The sequence below is a fragment of the Gallinula chloropus genome, assembly GCF_964237585.1.
Source record: "Gallinula chloropus genome assembly, chromosome: 4".
Classification (NCBI taxonomy): Eukaryota; Metazoa; Chordata; class Aves; order Gruiformes; family Rallidae; genus Gallinula; species Gallinula chloropus.
This window is the reverse complement of record NC_140088.1, coordinates 16,947,146-16,964,334: the sequence shown is the minus strand read 5'-3', so window position 1 is coordinate 16,964,334 and position 17,189 is coordinate 16,947,146. Positions and strand designations below refer to the sequence as shown.

The 17,189-nt window shown below is 43.2% G+C and overlaps 1 protein-coding gene across 3 annotated transcripts in view; it reads left to right on the top strand.

Moving 5' to 3' along the window:
• Positions 1-6,581: 6,581 nt before the first annotated feature.
• Positions 6,582-17,189, top strand: part of CAPRIN1 (cell cycle associated protein 1) — a 33,098-nt gene continuing 22,490 nt past the window's right edge. For all 3 annotated transcript variants that reach the window (XM_084264168.1, XM_084264169.1, XM_084264167.1), the window contains exons 1-3: positions 6,582-6,699; positions 7,059-7,249; positions 16,813-16,875. In XM_084264168.1, coding sequence (XP_084120294.1) covers positions 7,061-7,249; positions 16,813-16,875 — 252 coding nt within the window. In that variant the 5' untranslated portion in view covers positions 6,582-6,699; positions 7,059-7,060. The remainder of the gene's footprint in view (positions 6,700-7,058; positions 7,250-16,812; positions 16,876-17,189) is intronic.

The following is a 17,189-nucleotide window of genomic DNA, read 5'->3' as shown; positions in this document are numbered from 1 at the left end:
AAAATAACCCATCTGGGAGGCTGACCTCAGCAGGCCATCCTGGGACAAAACCGCATTCTGAGTCCAGCCTGTCCTACATCAGCATTATGGATTCCTGAAAATAATCAGTCATGCTTTGCCTTCAAGTTATGTCAAAGTTACTGCTCCTTTACCTTTCTTATGTAGCTGATATTGGTAATATGCAGGTAGATTTTTGATGTGCCAGTTGGAAAGCATGAGGTTGAATTAGAAATCTTCTGGTTCACTTGGAAGCTGTGGGTTGTGACCATAAATTAAGAATATAATTAGAAAAACAATGTTTTGGTGCATGACCATATCAGATGAAGAGATGAAGAGATGAGGGACAAATTTACTGGGGGCTAAATGGGCAGGTTGTAGCTGGATCTGGCCATTTGACTGTGGAGAATTATTTTGGATTCCTCTGTTCATAGATACATAGAAACAAAAAGTTGGTATTAGACACATCACAAGCTCCACGTTACCTGTTCCATCTACAGTAAAATATGCCCCCCTCCCCCAGGGAGCAGCTGGGCCTTGTTGCTCCCCAACAGCATCTTTGGCCTCCAACTACTGATTTTTATGATACCTTTCAGCACTGGATTGAATATCCTTTCAGTAAGCATCATTTTATCTCTACAGTTACAAAACTTGAAGCAAAAAGGATTTTTTTTCCAAGGTAATTATAATTTTTTCATGACAATCACACTAAGTGTTCTCCAGAAGCAAAGGTCTAAGATGCTGAGACTACGCTAAGCACAGTTGAACTATGTTTGACTTAGAGCCTTGTGATACTGTCATGTAAACTGATGTGACACAGTAAATGACACAGTAAAGTGGTGCAACACACACCCCCACCCCCGAATAGAAAATTGCTGTTTAGGAAGACATTTTGCTCCAGCATTTGTCATAACACTACCCAATATTTTCCTTAACAGTAAGGAAATAAATACATAATTACTTGGTATAATTTATAAATACAACCAGATGACTAAAAACTAAATTAGAGGGAAGACAGGCATAGAACAGTCTGCATAGTGTGGCAATCTGGGCCCATTCAAATCAGCTAATTCAGGCAAATACAAAGCCCTAAGCGGCTCTGAGCTGCTTTTCAGCATAGAGACGACTTCTATGACCAACCTCCTCCCTTCCTATGTCAGGATTTTGTGCATTAAAATGAAGGCCTGATCTACTTTGCATATAGTTTATGAAGCAAAGCAGTGTCCCAGCCTGTTTATTTAGTTCTGTAAGCTGAAGCCTTTTGTAAACAATTGCTTCATGATAGGGCCAAAGAACTGTGTGCCATCAGGAGAAACAGAAACGCTTTTTCTAATGATTTCCCATCAACGGCTGTGTAGGGAAATCTATCATTTAGTGGCATTTAATCAATTTTTGCTCTATTGGATTGGAATTATGCTAGTTTTGACTAAACATACCATTAGATATCATTTAACCTCCCTTGAACCCAAACATCTTTTGAATTTTTTATTGATCTTGCTGCTAACCCTTCAGTGTTTAACATTGATGACACAAAACTTCTGACTTCATTTCATGCAGCCAAAAACATACACTGAGCTTTCAATCCTTATTCAGAGAGGTTTATTTTGTCTGGGTTTAATTTTATTTAAAAAGTTAGCCAGGCTAAGGGTTTAGATAGAACAAGAATTTCTCTCCTCTGAGAAAATTCCTTTGGGAAAAGGAAATATAAATAAAACCAAAGCAGCATTTTTCTAAAACTGCCTGATATGCAGGAGGGACTATGCCTTTTTTAAAAATTTTTGGGCTCCTCTTTAGACAGCAAAACTGGAAGGTCAGATTCCCCCAGGTTCCTGTTCCCAAACAGGATCCCTGATCTGGGTTGGTATTGCTGTGGATAGAAAGTTTGTCATCTCAAGGGCAAATAAAAGATATTATTGACTCCTGTTCATTACTCCAGTTTAAATGTTGATGATTTATAAGCTAAAGCATTTTGGTTTGTTTCTTTTTCTAACTATAACCCTTGTACATTATATCCGGGGACTGGAAATGGAGGTTGGTACTTCTTATTTTCTGTACACCACCAATGGAATAGGATCTGCTTCTCAAATTAAGCTGTGGTTACCTCTATCCCTGGTCTTACCAACACATTCTTAGTGGCATTTGAACTCTCCTAACATTCAGTGAGATCACTCAGGGAATTCATTGATAAATAGATAATGTCCAGGAAAGGAAATTTCATTTTAGCTTTATGGATCCTATTAGAATAAAACAAAACAAAACTAAAAGAACCCAACAACACACCAGCCCCCCGCCCCAAAAAACCCAAAAAACAACACCACCACCCCACACACACACCCCAAAAAAAAAGTTATTTATTATATTGTTTCATTGCATTACTCAGAATAATTCAGAGTATAAGGAGGGAGCAGACATGGAAATTAAGGAGAGAGAGCACTATGTACCATGTGAGTCAGAGTTTGTGGTTTGGGGAAGCAGAGAACATACCAACAGAATGGGAAAGCAACCATAGGACCAGTTGCTGTTTTGGAGAAGTAGGTGATGCAGATGGAAGTACCTGGGGTACCAGGCTTGGGGAGACAGGAGCAAGTCTCCATTCATCTGCTGTGATTGCCTCCGTAGGAATGGTCAGAACGTGGCAGAGCTGCAGGGAGACAGAGTTTGTTGTTGGACCTCAAAGGGAACTTGGGCACTTGTTTGGAAGCAGCTCTCAGGAGATGGGGGAAGAGCAGTCTGCTTGCTTGCTTGCTTTTTTAACTGAAGAACAAACAACAGGGCTCCTGGAACACTGCCCTGCAAGATGCTCCTGAGGGAGTGGTGCAGCCTGTCTTGGTCGAAAGTCCCTGATCAAGTGGGTAAAGGGATGAAATCTGAAATAGGGAAGCCCAGGAAGGCATGTCAGGGGTAACAAATCGGTGTAACAGGGTGTCAGAAAACCCCTGCCTGAGGCAGTACCATAGTGAGGAGGGTCTGTGTCATCACATAGTATTATACAACAGTTGAGCCTTGATTACGCCAATAAGCTAAAGACTTTCTTACCCCCCCATCATCTTCTTCATGCAACTGGCTCGTTATGTGTGTTTTAAATACACCTGTCTCTAGTTTTGCCCTTTTGATGGTTAGAAAATGAGAGACAGACCAAAGAGATGTTTTCAGACTTTCTAATCACAGCTGATATAAAATAACAATGAATGAAAACCCTGAGAGATCTAACATGGGAGATGTTTCCCTGGATCACGAAGAGCAAAGCAAAGCATCTTCTAAATCTGGATCCCCACAATGCCTGTCAGGAGACGGAGGCCTCCCTCATCAAGCAATTCTATGGTCTAAAGGTTGATGTTTGTAGAAGTGCTAGAACAGCTTTGGGACACATATACACACACTTTCTCTTCTCTCTTGCCTTTCTATAGTGACTAAAGAAATGTGACGCCAAAGTCCGTAACCCCAGAACTCATCTTCATTTACACAGCTCACAAACATGAAACACAAAGCCAACTCCCTACAAAAAAGTTTTGATCTGCACCATAATTATGCTGTGTGACTTCAACCAGCTAGGTAACATCAAGGAGGTCAAAGGCGAGGAGACCTGAATCCAGAGTTACAGGGAGATGATACCACAGGTGGTTAAGTAAGGGAGTACTTACCTCTCAGAAATGTAAAGGTTGAGACCCACATGCTAATTACAACTTTGTCATGCTAGAAGTTGCCATGATTAAGGTTCCTCACTTATCAGAAGCAGTACAACACTTGCTTGAAGTAGAGGATGGGAGTCTCAACTCTAATTTGTTGTTGGAGAGTCCACATGTGGGGGTTTCTCAGTCAGGCATTGATGATCAACCAATATTGTTGGCACAGACTCATGACAAATTTGTGGTCACCATTTTATGAGGAATAATATGGAAGAGGTAGATGAATATATGACAGCGTGACCTGCCCAAAATTATAAGCACATTCAGTATGAAGAGATACTTCAGGAGTTAAGACTGACCTTGCAGTACAATTTGTGATAAAGTTACTTTAGAGCAAATTTTGGAAGCATGAGAATATTTAAAGTTGAAGGAGACTAGGGAACCATGGGTACTTCAGCTGCTCCCAGGCTGCTCCAAGAAACTACTGAAGGGTCCAGGGATCAGCTACAGAGCTCACACAGGGTGACTGCAGCAAAATACCAACAGCAAATTATGCTCTAGTACAGCAGCAAGAGAAATTTTTGGTACCAAGTTGCTGTGTTAGAGTAAGAATCTTTTAAATTAATTTAGCAAGACTAAATCAGTAAGTCTTTTTTAAAAGTACAATATGAAAGTCCTTGTTTTGGAGTCCCCGTGTAAGGTAAGCACTTACTGCTTTGCATGTAGCTCCTGATACATGTATGCTTCACATGTATGCTGCTGTAGCCTGTTCGATCTTTGGCTATCCAAAAGGCATTATGAAGAGCTTTGATGCAGTAATTGCCAAGCATTTATTGCTCATGTAATAACTGCTCTCAGAGCTGTATGGTTTCTGGAGACCATGACCATTTGAACATGAGAATAAATATCTCATGTTGGTGGACAAGATCAGAACTTTATTCTGCTCCAACATGTATTCTTTATTTTGTCACCAATTCTCCCATCAGCTCTCATTTTTCTTTTAGTGCTGATTTTTTTTAGCTCTTACACAATACAGGTTTTGAGTACAAACTACGTTAGGATCTATGACTTGGTTAAAGAACTTGCCTAAGCTGTTGAATGCCCAGAGCATATGCAAAATTGCAATAGCAGCATAAAACCCCCAAGAAATTAATAGGCACAGATAAAACAATTCCATAATATTTTAAAGCATTTTATTTCATGATCAAAAAACCTCTGTACTTTACATGTTCATGAAGAAACTACATTTGACTTTGAAAAAAGGTGATAAATATAACAGTATTAAAAGAATTTTCTTGGTGTACAGTGGAATGAAAGTCTTTCAACATTTGAATGGATTTCTTTTATACTTCATTTATTCAACTGAAATAACTAGGTGGGGTGATTTATTGCAATTGTCTTATAATGTGTTATACAAAAAGAGGCAATTTGGAAAGCAAGCAATCTAATATAAAATGACAAAATGTTGAGCTGCCAGATAAAATGCACAAACACATGAAAAGAAGAACAAGAAAGATATTTACAGATGGAATGAAGAAAAGAAGTCTTTACCATTCAAAATGCACTACTACAACATGAGGTCACTGAAAGCAGTTTCTCGCTGGATTATCAATTTGAATTAGCCCTGGGATGCAAGAGTCGGAATGGACACAAGGGCAAGAACAGTGCAATTGTACGTGGGTATCCAGCGAGGATGGATAACATGTCTCTCTTGGTGGTGGAGAACCATTAGGTGAGCCCTGATGTTCAAGAAGCAGTGCTTGCTCTTGTGCCAATGTGATCAGTTGTGTGGATCCATGATTAAACAGATCAAAGAAACATTCAGCTTTAGAAAACAATGGTATGACTATAACCTTCAACTGATATTACAAGCAAAATTTCCATCTCCAATTTTCAAATGCTGGGAATTGAATTTTCAGAGCCCTATATATTCCCAGTCTTCCATCCATTAATTCCAGAAAGGCAACTGAATACTCACTGAAACCTTTCTGGTGTCATTTAGCTCCCCATTTTCAAGCTGTGCCTCACTAACGTGGCACAGCATTAATTCAAAAATATCCCTCAAAGAAAACCCAGTGCTATTTCAGTACAATGCCTTTAAATTACTAATGAAGTAATTATTTGCTGTCAGCCCGTAACTAAAGGTTCAGCAAGTGCCGACTAGACGCGGTGCAGCTCTGGGTCACAGAAACAAACGCACAAAGCTAAGACCAAGCATGCCCCGGAGCGCTCAGGGGCTGCACCTGGGGACAGACACGGGCGCCTCCAACGCCAACCCCCGCGAGAGAAACGAAGCGAGTGTTTCCAGTGGTTATTAAGGTACAATGACACCTGTGGCACGCCACCTCTGCGGAGCCCTCCCACGGCTTTAGGGACGTGCCTTAAAGGCACGGGCACGCAGTAAGCACCTTCCCGAGTCACGTTTATGCCGAGAGCGGTCTCGCTCCCGGGGAGACACCCCTCCCCCCCCCCACCCCCCACGCCAGTCCCATCACCTCAGAGAGGCAGCGCCCGGCAGCGCCCCTCTCCTTAGAGGCGGCCGCAACCACCCCAGCGCCGCCGGCTGCTTCACGGGCGAGAACAGCGGGCAGGACCGGTCTCAACCTTCCCGCGGCGCACCCCGGCCCGGTGCGGAGCTATGCACCCAGCGGCGACTGACGCGCCGTCACCGCCGCCGGCAGCGGGCGGGGTCCTGGGGCAGCCGCCCCGCCTGCCTATTGTGTCTGGCGCTGAGGCGCCCGCCGCGCGCCTGAAAGACCCGCCGGAGACAAGGCGAAAGACAGCGCCGGGGCTAGAAAGCGCCTCCCCCGCCTGGGAAGGGCCGGCGCTGCGGTGGGCTGGCTCAGGCGTCCTCCGAGGGCGCTCGCGAGCGGCGAGGACCCCGCGCCGCTCGCTCCCGGGCAGCCTTGCCTTACGCGCTGGCGTGCGCGCCCTCGCTCTCTCCCCTAGTAGCGCGGTGCGGAGGTAACAGGAGCAGCGCGGGCGGCGGGGCCGGAGTCGGCTGAGGCGGCCATTCCCAGCACGAAAGCGCAGCGCACCGAGTTCACTCCCCTCCCCCGGGCCACTCGCTCCGACGGTGAGGAGGGTTGGAAGCCCTCCGGACGCCGGCGGGGCGGCGAGGGGCGGGGGAGGAAGGTCGAGCTCAGGGAACAGACCGTTGGTCGGGTGAGCGCCGCTGGAGGCGCGAGACTCCCGGGTCACGTGGCCGACCCGCGCGTGCCCGCCCGCCCGCCCGCTCCAGTCAATCGCTGGAGGGTTGGGGGGGGGGGGGGGCGTGCGTGTGCGCGCGCCGGCAGGTGCGGCTCGCGCGCGCGCGCCCTGGGCGTGGGGAAGTGGCCGTGTGCGCGCCCGCCCTCCCGCGTGTCCCCTCCGGCGGCCCGTTCCCCGTAACGCGCCCCCGCTCTCTCCTCTCTCTCTCCTCTCTCTCTCTAACAGAGATGCCCTCGGCTACCAACAGCACTATGGCGAGCAGCAGCGGGAAGGCGGGCCCGGGCAGTGAAGCCGCCCCGGCAGCGGCGGCAGCCCCACAGGCAGCGGGCGGCAGCATCACCTCGGTGCAAACTGAGGCCATGAAGCAGATCCTGGGAGTGATCGACAAAAAGCTGCGCAACCTGGAGAAGAAAAAGGTGCTGTCCTGCCCCCCCTCCGCCGGCGGGCTAACCGCCCGCTCTTGCCCCGAGGTGGGCCCCGGGCCCCTCGGTCGCCCACCGCCCTCAGCCCCTCCCCTCACGCCGGGAAGCCCCAGCTTTCTGGCGAGCTTTGCCCCCGCGTCGGGTCGTCTGAAGGGAGGTTGAGCCACCGACCCGTCCTGTTTCCCTTCTTCCTTGTGCCGGTGGCCGGTCACATCAGCCGTGCCCTCCTGCTCCCTAGGCGAGGGAGCCTGCGGCCTGCGCGGGTTGTTCCCGGCGTCGCCCCCAGGGGCCGCCCGCTGGAAGTTTCCAGAAGGGCGAGCGCCTCTCTCCCGGCCTTTTCCCCTTCCCCTCTCGGGGGTCCCCTGGCGATTTATGTCGGCCGCCATCTCCCGTGGGCCCGGGAGCCAGCCGGGCGCGTCGCTCCCCCCCACCCCCCCCCCCCGCTTCCCATGCGGCAGCGGTGGAGGGCAGAGACCGAAGGGGTCGTGGCTGCTGCCCCCCTCCTGCCCTGGAGGCCGCGGTCCCCTTCTCGCTCCCGGCGAGACCCCCCTCGGCGGCGCGGCTCCCTTCCCCCTCCCTTCCGCCTTTTGTTTCCCTCGGCGGGGCCTTGCCCAGCCCCACTCTCGGCTCGCCGCAGGGGACCGACCCCCGATTTTCTTGCTTCCCCCCCTTCCACATTTCTCTCTTGCGGGAGTGCTCCCCCATCCCGCCCCGGAGAGGCGAGCTGCAGGAAGAGACTGCGGCGCTCCGGGCTCCCCTCAGAGCCCTTGTGCACATGGAAGCGGGAGCTAACATGGCGGCGGAGCAGCCTCAGCCTCTCCGGCGGAACTGCATTGTGCGAGCAGCCTGCACAAAGCCGGGGGCCGCCGGCCACCCCACCCAGGGATTTTTCATCTCTCATTTTTCATCGCCCTAAGCTCACCGCTTTGGGAGTCTTAGGTCAGCTGGAAGCGGCCTTTAAGGCGTTATTTTTAGAAATAGCAGCTACTAAATCCGTGGTCCTTGAATGGTTCAAGTTGTGACAGAAGAGAAAAAAGGGTGTCGTGCTTACTTACGGTTTTGTGTGGCACCCACTCAGTGCTCGGTGTTGCTAGATTAAATGAGCCTCAGAGGGCTTCCCAACCTACAGAGCCTGAGGTGTCCACCAGAACATACTAACGTACATGTTACCTAAAGGCTTGCTTCAAAACACTGTACTACTAAACGGAAATTAAGGGATACTAAAAAATAATTTTATGTCTGTGTTGAAGCCCTAAAACTGTTCTTGATTTTAAAAGTAAATAGGCTCCTAGTAGTCCAGACTAGTACTCTGTATTTGTGCAGTACAGGCGAGTTGCAAAACTGTGCTTTACCTGTAAATAAGTGCATGGTGTACTTTCCCATTTAAAAACGTGGGTGTGGGATTTTCCTGGTTTTTAGAAAATGAAACAACAAAAGACAGTGCAGGAACTTCTAGATAAATTTCAGAATCAGAGGATCTGTTCTTAATCCTTGTCTGAATACTGTCATGTACAGATAGGAAAAGAAGTCTGTCTTAAATTTGCCATTAATACATGGGAACGTGTGCACACAAAAGGACACTGGATGTCAGCTTGAGGAAGTACATCTTCCCATACATTGCCAGTTGTTTCAATAAAATAAAATAATTTGAAGTAATTGTTGCATCTAACATACACAGAAATCTTCTAAAGTATTCCTCTATGCTGTTCAAAATGTATATTTTAAAAAACAAAAATTACATGAACATTCTTTTGATAAATACTGTACTTTGAAGTAAACGTGGATAAGCATGCTTTTAGTCATGTGCAGGTTAGCTTTCCTCTCCAGTAGCATTTTATTTTGACTTTTAAAAATAATTTACACTTGGCTTAGCCATTCCATCCTATTTGAATAAAGTTTTGGTCAACTTTCATAGTATCTTGAGGGATGTGTGAGAGGCTCTTGTGACAGCACATAGTGACAATTGGTGATGCTGCTGTCTTGAAGGCCCTAATTTTGGGGGGGTTTGTTTGGCGTATCTGTGGCTGCTGTCACTGCTTTTTCTAACTGGGGTGTCATAGCAAGCAAATACAGGGGATGGAGGGGATCTTCTTTTGGAAGATCTTCCATTAAAATGACTTAAAGCATCTATTTTGGGGTACTCAGTGCTAGGCAAAAGCCAGGTCTTCAAAAAGAAAAGCAAAATGTGCTCTCACGCAGATGAATTAAAGTTCAAAGATTTATCTGACTTAACAAGCTGAAGTTCGGAAACTTAACTGAAGTAGGACTCTTGTGTAAACACTGTAAAAGTCATGAGATAAATTGTTCTTGGTGTATTAAAGCAGAGTTACTAACTTGCAGGCTTGAGCCTCTCCCTTGGTGAGGGGGATCAAGAGTTCTTTAGTAAATCAACACACTTTATTAAAGAGAGCATTGTGTGCTTAGGGTTCTGAAAAGAAAGTTTATTGTACATGTGGGCATCAGTATTTTTATTTTATTACTCGATAAATTTACTTAAGTGCACAATTATTTTTCCTTAGCTTTGAAACTTTTGATGAGGATTTTTTTCCCTAACCATCCAGAAATTAAAATTATACTGGATACTTCACAAATAAAAGTGGCTGAAAAATCCAGTAAATCTCACTGAAAACTTGTGCTTAGTTGAACACTTAATCCTTCCTTTGTCAGCAGCTGATAGTGGAGGTCAGTAGAGATGATTTTGAGAGCTTTGTATTTCAGAGTGAGTAGAAAAATACACTTGACTTAGACATATGCTTTTGAAGGATGAAAAACAATTGCTCTGTAAGAGGTACCATCTTAGGTTTTAAGTGCTTGTGCAGCTTTTTAGTTGAGGAAAGGTCACTCTTCAGAAGAAATTAGAAATTTTGAAGTGAATTACTGTCATGTATCCTTCTGAACTCAGGATAAAATTATGTGACCATCAAAATACGGTACACAATTTCAAATCATAGTATTTCTTAGTTCTATACTGTTTTGACAGTTATATAAACTAGAAATAGCTGCATTATTTGTTATGCTTTTGTTTTCTGTTCCTAAAAGTGACCTCATTATTTGAAAGAATGAGCATTGCTTGTGTTAAGAGACTAGAATAAATTGAACTACTGTTCATAAAGGTATGTGAAAACATGGCCTGAAAATATCTGTACTCTCTTCATGTTTGGAAATTATTGGAATGCTATCCTTTTTCTTCTTAGGTTCTTCAATGACTAGATACTGGCATGTGCATGAAAATGGGTAGTTGAAGGGGTGCTTTCTCTACCAAGGCCTTCAGACCTGTGGCTTGAGTTTATGTTGACAAGTTTCATTCATTGTAAAGCTGCGTGAACTCCTGCAGGTTTTTGTTGGGTCTCTGAGGTTAGAATCCTACTAGCTCTTCAGGTTTCCTAGGTGGAAATACTTTGGTGAGACCTGCATTTTCTTTTCCCTGCCTATTCTGCTTTTGGGTTTTTCTAGAGGGGGAAACCTTTCCAAATTAAGCTGATTGAATATAGAGGAAACTTTTGTAATGATACAATGCTGAATGAAAAAAACCCCAGTTATTTTTGCCTTCAATTGTTGGAATACAGCATAAGCTATGTAAAAGCAGATACCAAATGTTCTGGAAGAGGGACACAATCTTTTAATTTGCTAATGAATGGTTTGAGGTATGGGCAGGTGATCACAAAGATTGTTATTGTTAGGCAACTGTAAATATGAAGCAAGCATGTTAGTTTAAACTGCTTGACATGGCTTGAGCTTGGTGTTGTACAGCTAAGAAGATAGCTTGTTTTAGCTGTAGCTGGTAACTTAAGATGCTCTTGTGTTATCAGCCTGTCTGAATTTCCAAATAACTGTAAGCCTGACTGGGTTGAAAAATTAATACTTAACAAAGGGCCCCTGTCATTATTGCACAAGAATTTTCACTGGAAAAGTAGATGGATATTTCAAGTTTTTTGATATTTCAAGTAGATGGATATTTCACTTGTTTCAATAAAATGTTGGATTTTTCCACAGGAAACAGTTACAGACCTGTAGTAAAACTTGAGCTCAGTTTTCTATTTTGTAGGAGCAGCTAATGATAGCAGGAAAGCACCACACTGCAAGTTGCCCATCAGTAGCTGTACTCATAAGTGTTTTGCACCATTATTTGGGCCATGTGGATGTTCTTCAGAGCTTATGCCTATCACTCCAGAAGCTGTCCTTGTGGAGCTTGGTTTCAGGTTTACCTTTGGAGATTTAAACAGGATTTGGAAACCAAGAAATTGTAGAATTTGCTTGAAACTATATTGAAACCCCAGATCTTCCTTGGAAACCTCTTTTGACAGCAGTTATACATAACCCTTACGTAGCATAGGGATTATTTCTCATAGCAAATTCTGTTAACTAGGTACGTGATGACTCCTACAACCTGTGAAAGATCTAATTATCTAAGTTTTTTAGATGCTGTTTTGATGTTTTGTTGATGCATTTTTCTTTTAGCAGGAAAAGGTCCTCAAAATGTGTTGGGAGAACCCAGTTCTAGAATTAACTTACTGTTGTAAAAGTAACTTACTTTTTTCATAAATGATACGTAGAACAAAATGCAGATGTCTTGCATCTGCAGGTCAACTTAACTGTAGATTCAGAGTGTTTCTGTAGGAAATACTGTATGGCTGTTTAGGAAGAACACCTATGTGCAGCCACCAAAACTTTCAGGCATTTTCAGTCATCTGTGGCTTAACTTAATTCAGGTTACTAAAGAAGCAGGGTTTTTTCTCTCTAGTCAATATAGATTAATTTAAAAGGTTACAGTTTTGAAGATTGCACACACCCATCAGTTCTGAGTTCTTTGGGAAGGAGTAGGTCCTGATCCTAGCCATTCCTGTGTGTATCATGCATAAAAACTAATACAGGTATTGGGTTTTTTCTGCACTGTCAAATTTTCCAGACTTCTGGGGGGAACCCCAAGAACATTTACAACTATTACTTCAAAAATTTTTCAGTTTAAGCAGAAGACCTATATTTCATGTTCTGCATTATTGATGTTAATGCTTCATTATATTACTGGAACAGCTTCTTGGGACTTCTGTTAGGTGTGTGTATGGTTAATCGGAAGTGCACCCAGATGGTGAATGTGAGAACTGTGGGGTGTTTGAAGAGGTTCTGAGCTTCCATGTTTCCTGATACAGTTTCTTTTACCCTTTTGATTATTTTTTTCTCCCTATTTTTCTGAGAAAATGGGAGGATTCATTTTTTTCATTTCTGAACAGTCTTTGCTGAGAAGTTAAACTGGTAAATGAATATGGAGATGATGGTGGAGGATAAATAAATTATATTGTACAAATGTAAAACAGATTAATAAACTTACAGTTTGTAGCTTGTCTCTTGCTTGAGTGGGAAATGTATAGTGCAGCTGTTTTAAACTTTAGATTTTTGTGATTGCTTGATGCTCTTAAATACATGTAGCTTTTGAGAGAACTCAGTAAACAGACTTGCAAAAGTCCTTTCCATCTTTTCTTTGCTAATAGTGAAATTTAAAATTACAAAATGTTTACTTTAGCTGGCTGAAGATGTTACGTTCTACCTTGCAGCTTGTCATACACACTTGTACCACTATAACTGGTATAAAACATACCATTGAAATTATCTGGTTATATATAGTGCTTCCCTCCTGCTCCTGGCCCCTTTTTTTAAGGGTTATTTTTAATCAGATCATTGCAGTGATCCAGTTTATAGCATAGCACTGTAAATGACTGTAATGGCACAGCTGAGTGGTCAGGCATTTTAAAAACCAGTATTGTTCTTGAAGCTAATGTCATATACCTGCTTTCCTTTTTCTTTTTTTTTTTTTACTTTATGATGACATTTATGAGAGAATTCAGAGAAGGTAATGAGAACTTGAGTGTGAGGGGGAAGATATGTTACCATAGTAAAGTAACTCAATTTTGGGTTCTTAGTAAAAGAAAATCTAGGGTATGCTTAAACAACAAACATTACCACCTTTCCCCTGTGCCCCTGGTAAGCCTATATGTAGTGCTTTTCTGCTAGGGAACTCCAAAATACTTCAGGTATCCGAGTGGGAAAAGAGCTGGAGCATGGTAGCTTGCTATCAGCAGACCCCAGAGTTCTGCAGACTCATAAACTGTTTAACTGTTTAATTTATGTGCTCACTTTGCCACTTGATTATTTTTCTGCTGGCCTAGCTTTTACGTGTCAAGATATATATCCATGATGAGTAAGGATGAAGTTGTGTAAGGGTTGGGGGGCTGAAATTCAGAAAATCTTCACTTGCAGACACTGCAGTAGGTTGCTAAGCTGGAGTTTTACTGCACTTATTTTACAGCACTAATGCTGCTATTACTGTTAGTTGACTGTAAAAAGAGCATTTTCTTTCCTTAACATTTTTGTGTAATTTAGCATTTGGATTTTACAGTGTATCTGAGGTGATATGGATGCTTACTTGGCATTTGAAATCTTTGTGTTAACATATAACTGGTTGTGTCTGCATTGCAGCTGAAAGGGTTTCCTTCTTTTATCTGTGATGCATTAGACCTAAGAATATTTGACCAGTTAAGAAAAACTTGTGCTCTGTTTGAATACGTTATTGCAGTAAGTTTAATCTGAAGATACCAACCATGCTGAAGTAAGGCTGCATGGAAAAACTATGCAGAAACAATTGTTACTTAGTGTCTCTTCACTCCCTTACACCCTTAGCCACCAAAATGGACTATGTGAGTGTTTTGCAGCGTAATTTTGCTATACTTGTTGTCTTAAAGCTGACCTAAGTACTGTTCTCCTTGAATTTGATGGTTTTATCCTGTTTGATTTACTGTTATTGTTTTATGGGTTTGTGTTGGGAAACTGCATCACAGAAACTGTTGGGGTTTTTTAATGCATTTTTGTAGGTACTATTTAAACTAGCTGTGTTTCCTGTGCGGCCTCACGAACAATTGCGTGTGTGACCAAGGGGATTGTAATGTGCAGCATGGGAATAAGTGACTTGAGCAAGCAGGAGCTTTTAAAAATTTGTCTGCAAAGCCATTGAAGCCAGTTCATTGTAGGATTTAAGCAGCAGAGGTGCTGGTTAACCTGGCTGGCTTTGTACTGGAGCATTGCGGTGTTTGAGCTGTTTACCCTCCCTTTGGACTCAACAGCTCAGCTACGTCTCTTGACTCATGAAAACTGCTGTTGTGATTGTCCACCCATGTCATCTCCTATTCTAGAATCAGGACAAAGAAGAGTAAAATGATCTTACTTCCTGTTGTGGCTGATTCCCAATATACCAAATGCTCTTTGGGTGGTGGTGGTGATTTTTTTGTTTGATTGGGGTTTTTTTTAATATATATTACCAACCATGGTGGCTGTGTTTGATTACTAGTGCCTGTCTTCAGCATGAAATTCCCAGTAACATATTTGGGCCACAGGAAAGGAAGTTCTTACTACTTTGACTTTGCCTTGGCCATTACTTGCTCTGATATACTGAAAGATGAAATAATTAAGTGTTAAATCTAACTTACAGCATTTGAAAAAAAATATCCCAAACTGTTGGTGCTAGATGACATCAAAGGGACCAAGTCTCAAGGGTGATTACGTATTTCAGTAAGTGATGCTGGGCATCACTTTGTAAAAGTGATTTGTTAAATTGTTTCACAGACTTCGATCTTTCCAGAAAGTCTGGAAGCACAGAAGTTGAAGTTGAATTAGCTAGAGAAACATCAGTGAACTATTTTAACTGAGATGTCCTGAAATGAACATACCGAAAACCAAAGACCACCACCACCAAAAAAAGCCTGTCACACTGTTGCAAGTAAAATCTCTGAAACAGTGGTTGCATCAGGGTTTCAATTATACATTCAAAAGAAAGTATTTCTATTAGCTCTCCTTTTCGTGTTGCTGTGCTAGGCTGGGAAGATAATTGTTAAGAATTTATATTAATGCCTGTCTTTGAATTAAAACAGGGCAATTTTCATTAAAAAATACAAGCCTATGTCAGTATAAAAATGGTGAAAAATTTGATCTTAATAGTGGCATTCTTCTTACAGACTTTGCTTTCTTTCTAAGCACCTTTCTACTTAACCTGTAGGTTCTTTGTTACTTCTGGAGGAAAGAAGAAACCAAATGAGGTTCAACAAAAGCAAGTGTAGAGTCTTGCAACTGGGAAGGAATAACTGCTTGTTTCAGTACAGGCTGGGGGTTGACCTGCTGGAGAAGAGCTCTGTGGAGGGTCCTGGGGTTCCTGGTTGATGACAGGTTGGCCATGAGCCAGCAGTGTGCCCTAGCGGATAAGAGAGCCAGTGGGATCCTGGGGTGCATCAAGAGGAGTGTGGCCATCAGGTCAAAGGAGGTGATCCTCCCCCTCTGCTCTGCCCTGGTCCGGCCCCACCTGGAATATAATGTCCAGTTCTGGGCTGCCTGGTATAAAAAAGACAGGGATCTCCTGGAGAGAGTCCAGAGGAGGCTACAAAGATGATTAAGGGCCTGGAGCATCTCCCCTATGAGGAAAGGCTGAGTGAGCTGGGACTGTTCAGCCTAGAGAAGAGAAGACTAAGGGGGGACCTTATTAATGGTTATAATTATCTGAAGCAGGGGATGCAGGGGGAAGTGGCCAGCCCCTTTCCGGTGCTCTGTGGAGACAGGACAAGGGGCAATGGCTGCAAGTTGGAGCACAGGAAGTTCCACACCAACACGCAGAAGAACTTTTACACAGTGAGGGTAACAGAGCCCTGGGACAGGCTGCCCAGGGAGGTGTTGGAGTCTCCATCTCTGGAGATATTCAAGACCCATCTGGATGCCTCTCTGTGCAATATGAGCTGGGGAGCTGCTTTGGCAGGGGGGTTGGACCCGATGATCTCTCGAGGTCCCTTCCAACCCCTGTGATTCTGTGATACTGTGATTTGGGCATGCACAAGTTTTACCTGCTTTTGCCTAATATCAGCGTTTTTGCATAATTTTCTATTTTAGCAAGTTAGAGATCTAATCCTATGAGAAATTTTCCTAATGATTCCTTTTTCAGTGTATCCCCTTAAAAAAGAGATCTGAATGCTCTTGAACAAAAGTATTTTAGAGCTGTTTATGTTTATATGAATTGTGCTGGTGGGCATTCCTTCACAAAGAATGTGAAACTTCTAAATTGTTCAAAACTACCTTAACTGATGCAAGTGCAAAGAATAGCAGTTCTGAATCTTTTTAGTTAGTACTGACAGTAAGTTGTCTTGGTTTGGGGTTTTTTTTGCACTCAGGGTTTTGGTATTGTAGTGATACAGCAATAAAAAACTGACTCAGAACTGAGTTTAGCTCTGTTTGGACTGAGGGAAACATGCATTGAGAGTACTCTTCCAATTAGGAGGAATATTTATTTCCTCAGAATTTAAGACTAGTTGCAAAAATGTATTGTCCAGTAACATAAAGTATTTGTCTTTTGGGAAAGTATTTGGTTTGGGTTTTTTTAATTTAAGACAATTTTTCTTGAGTACTACTTCGACATGACAATCATAAGCTTGTGTAATGTGTCTGTATCTAGTTTCTTTTAGCACAAATGGCAAAAAGTAGTAACCAGACATATAGTAGTAACTCATAATCCCATTTTCCTTTCTTTTTAGAGCAAACTTGATGATTACCAGGAACGAATGAACAAGGGAGAACGTCTGAATCAAGATCAACTGGTAAGAAAAAATCACAACTAACCAGATAACTCACTTTTCCTTTCCCCTTCTTAAAAGCTAAAATTTTCAGGTTTTTTGAATTGCCTAGAACATCACAATTTTTCTGTTAATCAGCAACTGAAAGAATAGTTAGAGGAACGTGTTGCAATGCTTTATACTTGTTTAGGTTAGGTTGTAAATAAGCTGTGGTGAAAATTGGCATATGTTACAACTTAGGACTGTTGAAAGGGCTAAAAGATACCTTGATTTTTCTCTGGACATCATCCTTTTCTTTGCAGAAAATGTGCCCAGGGAGAAGTTCAGGAGCTTAAATC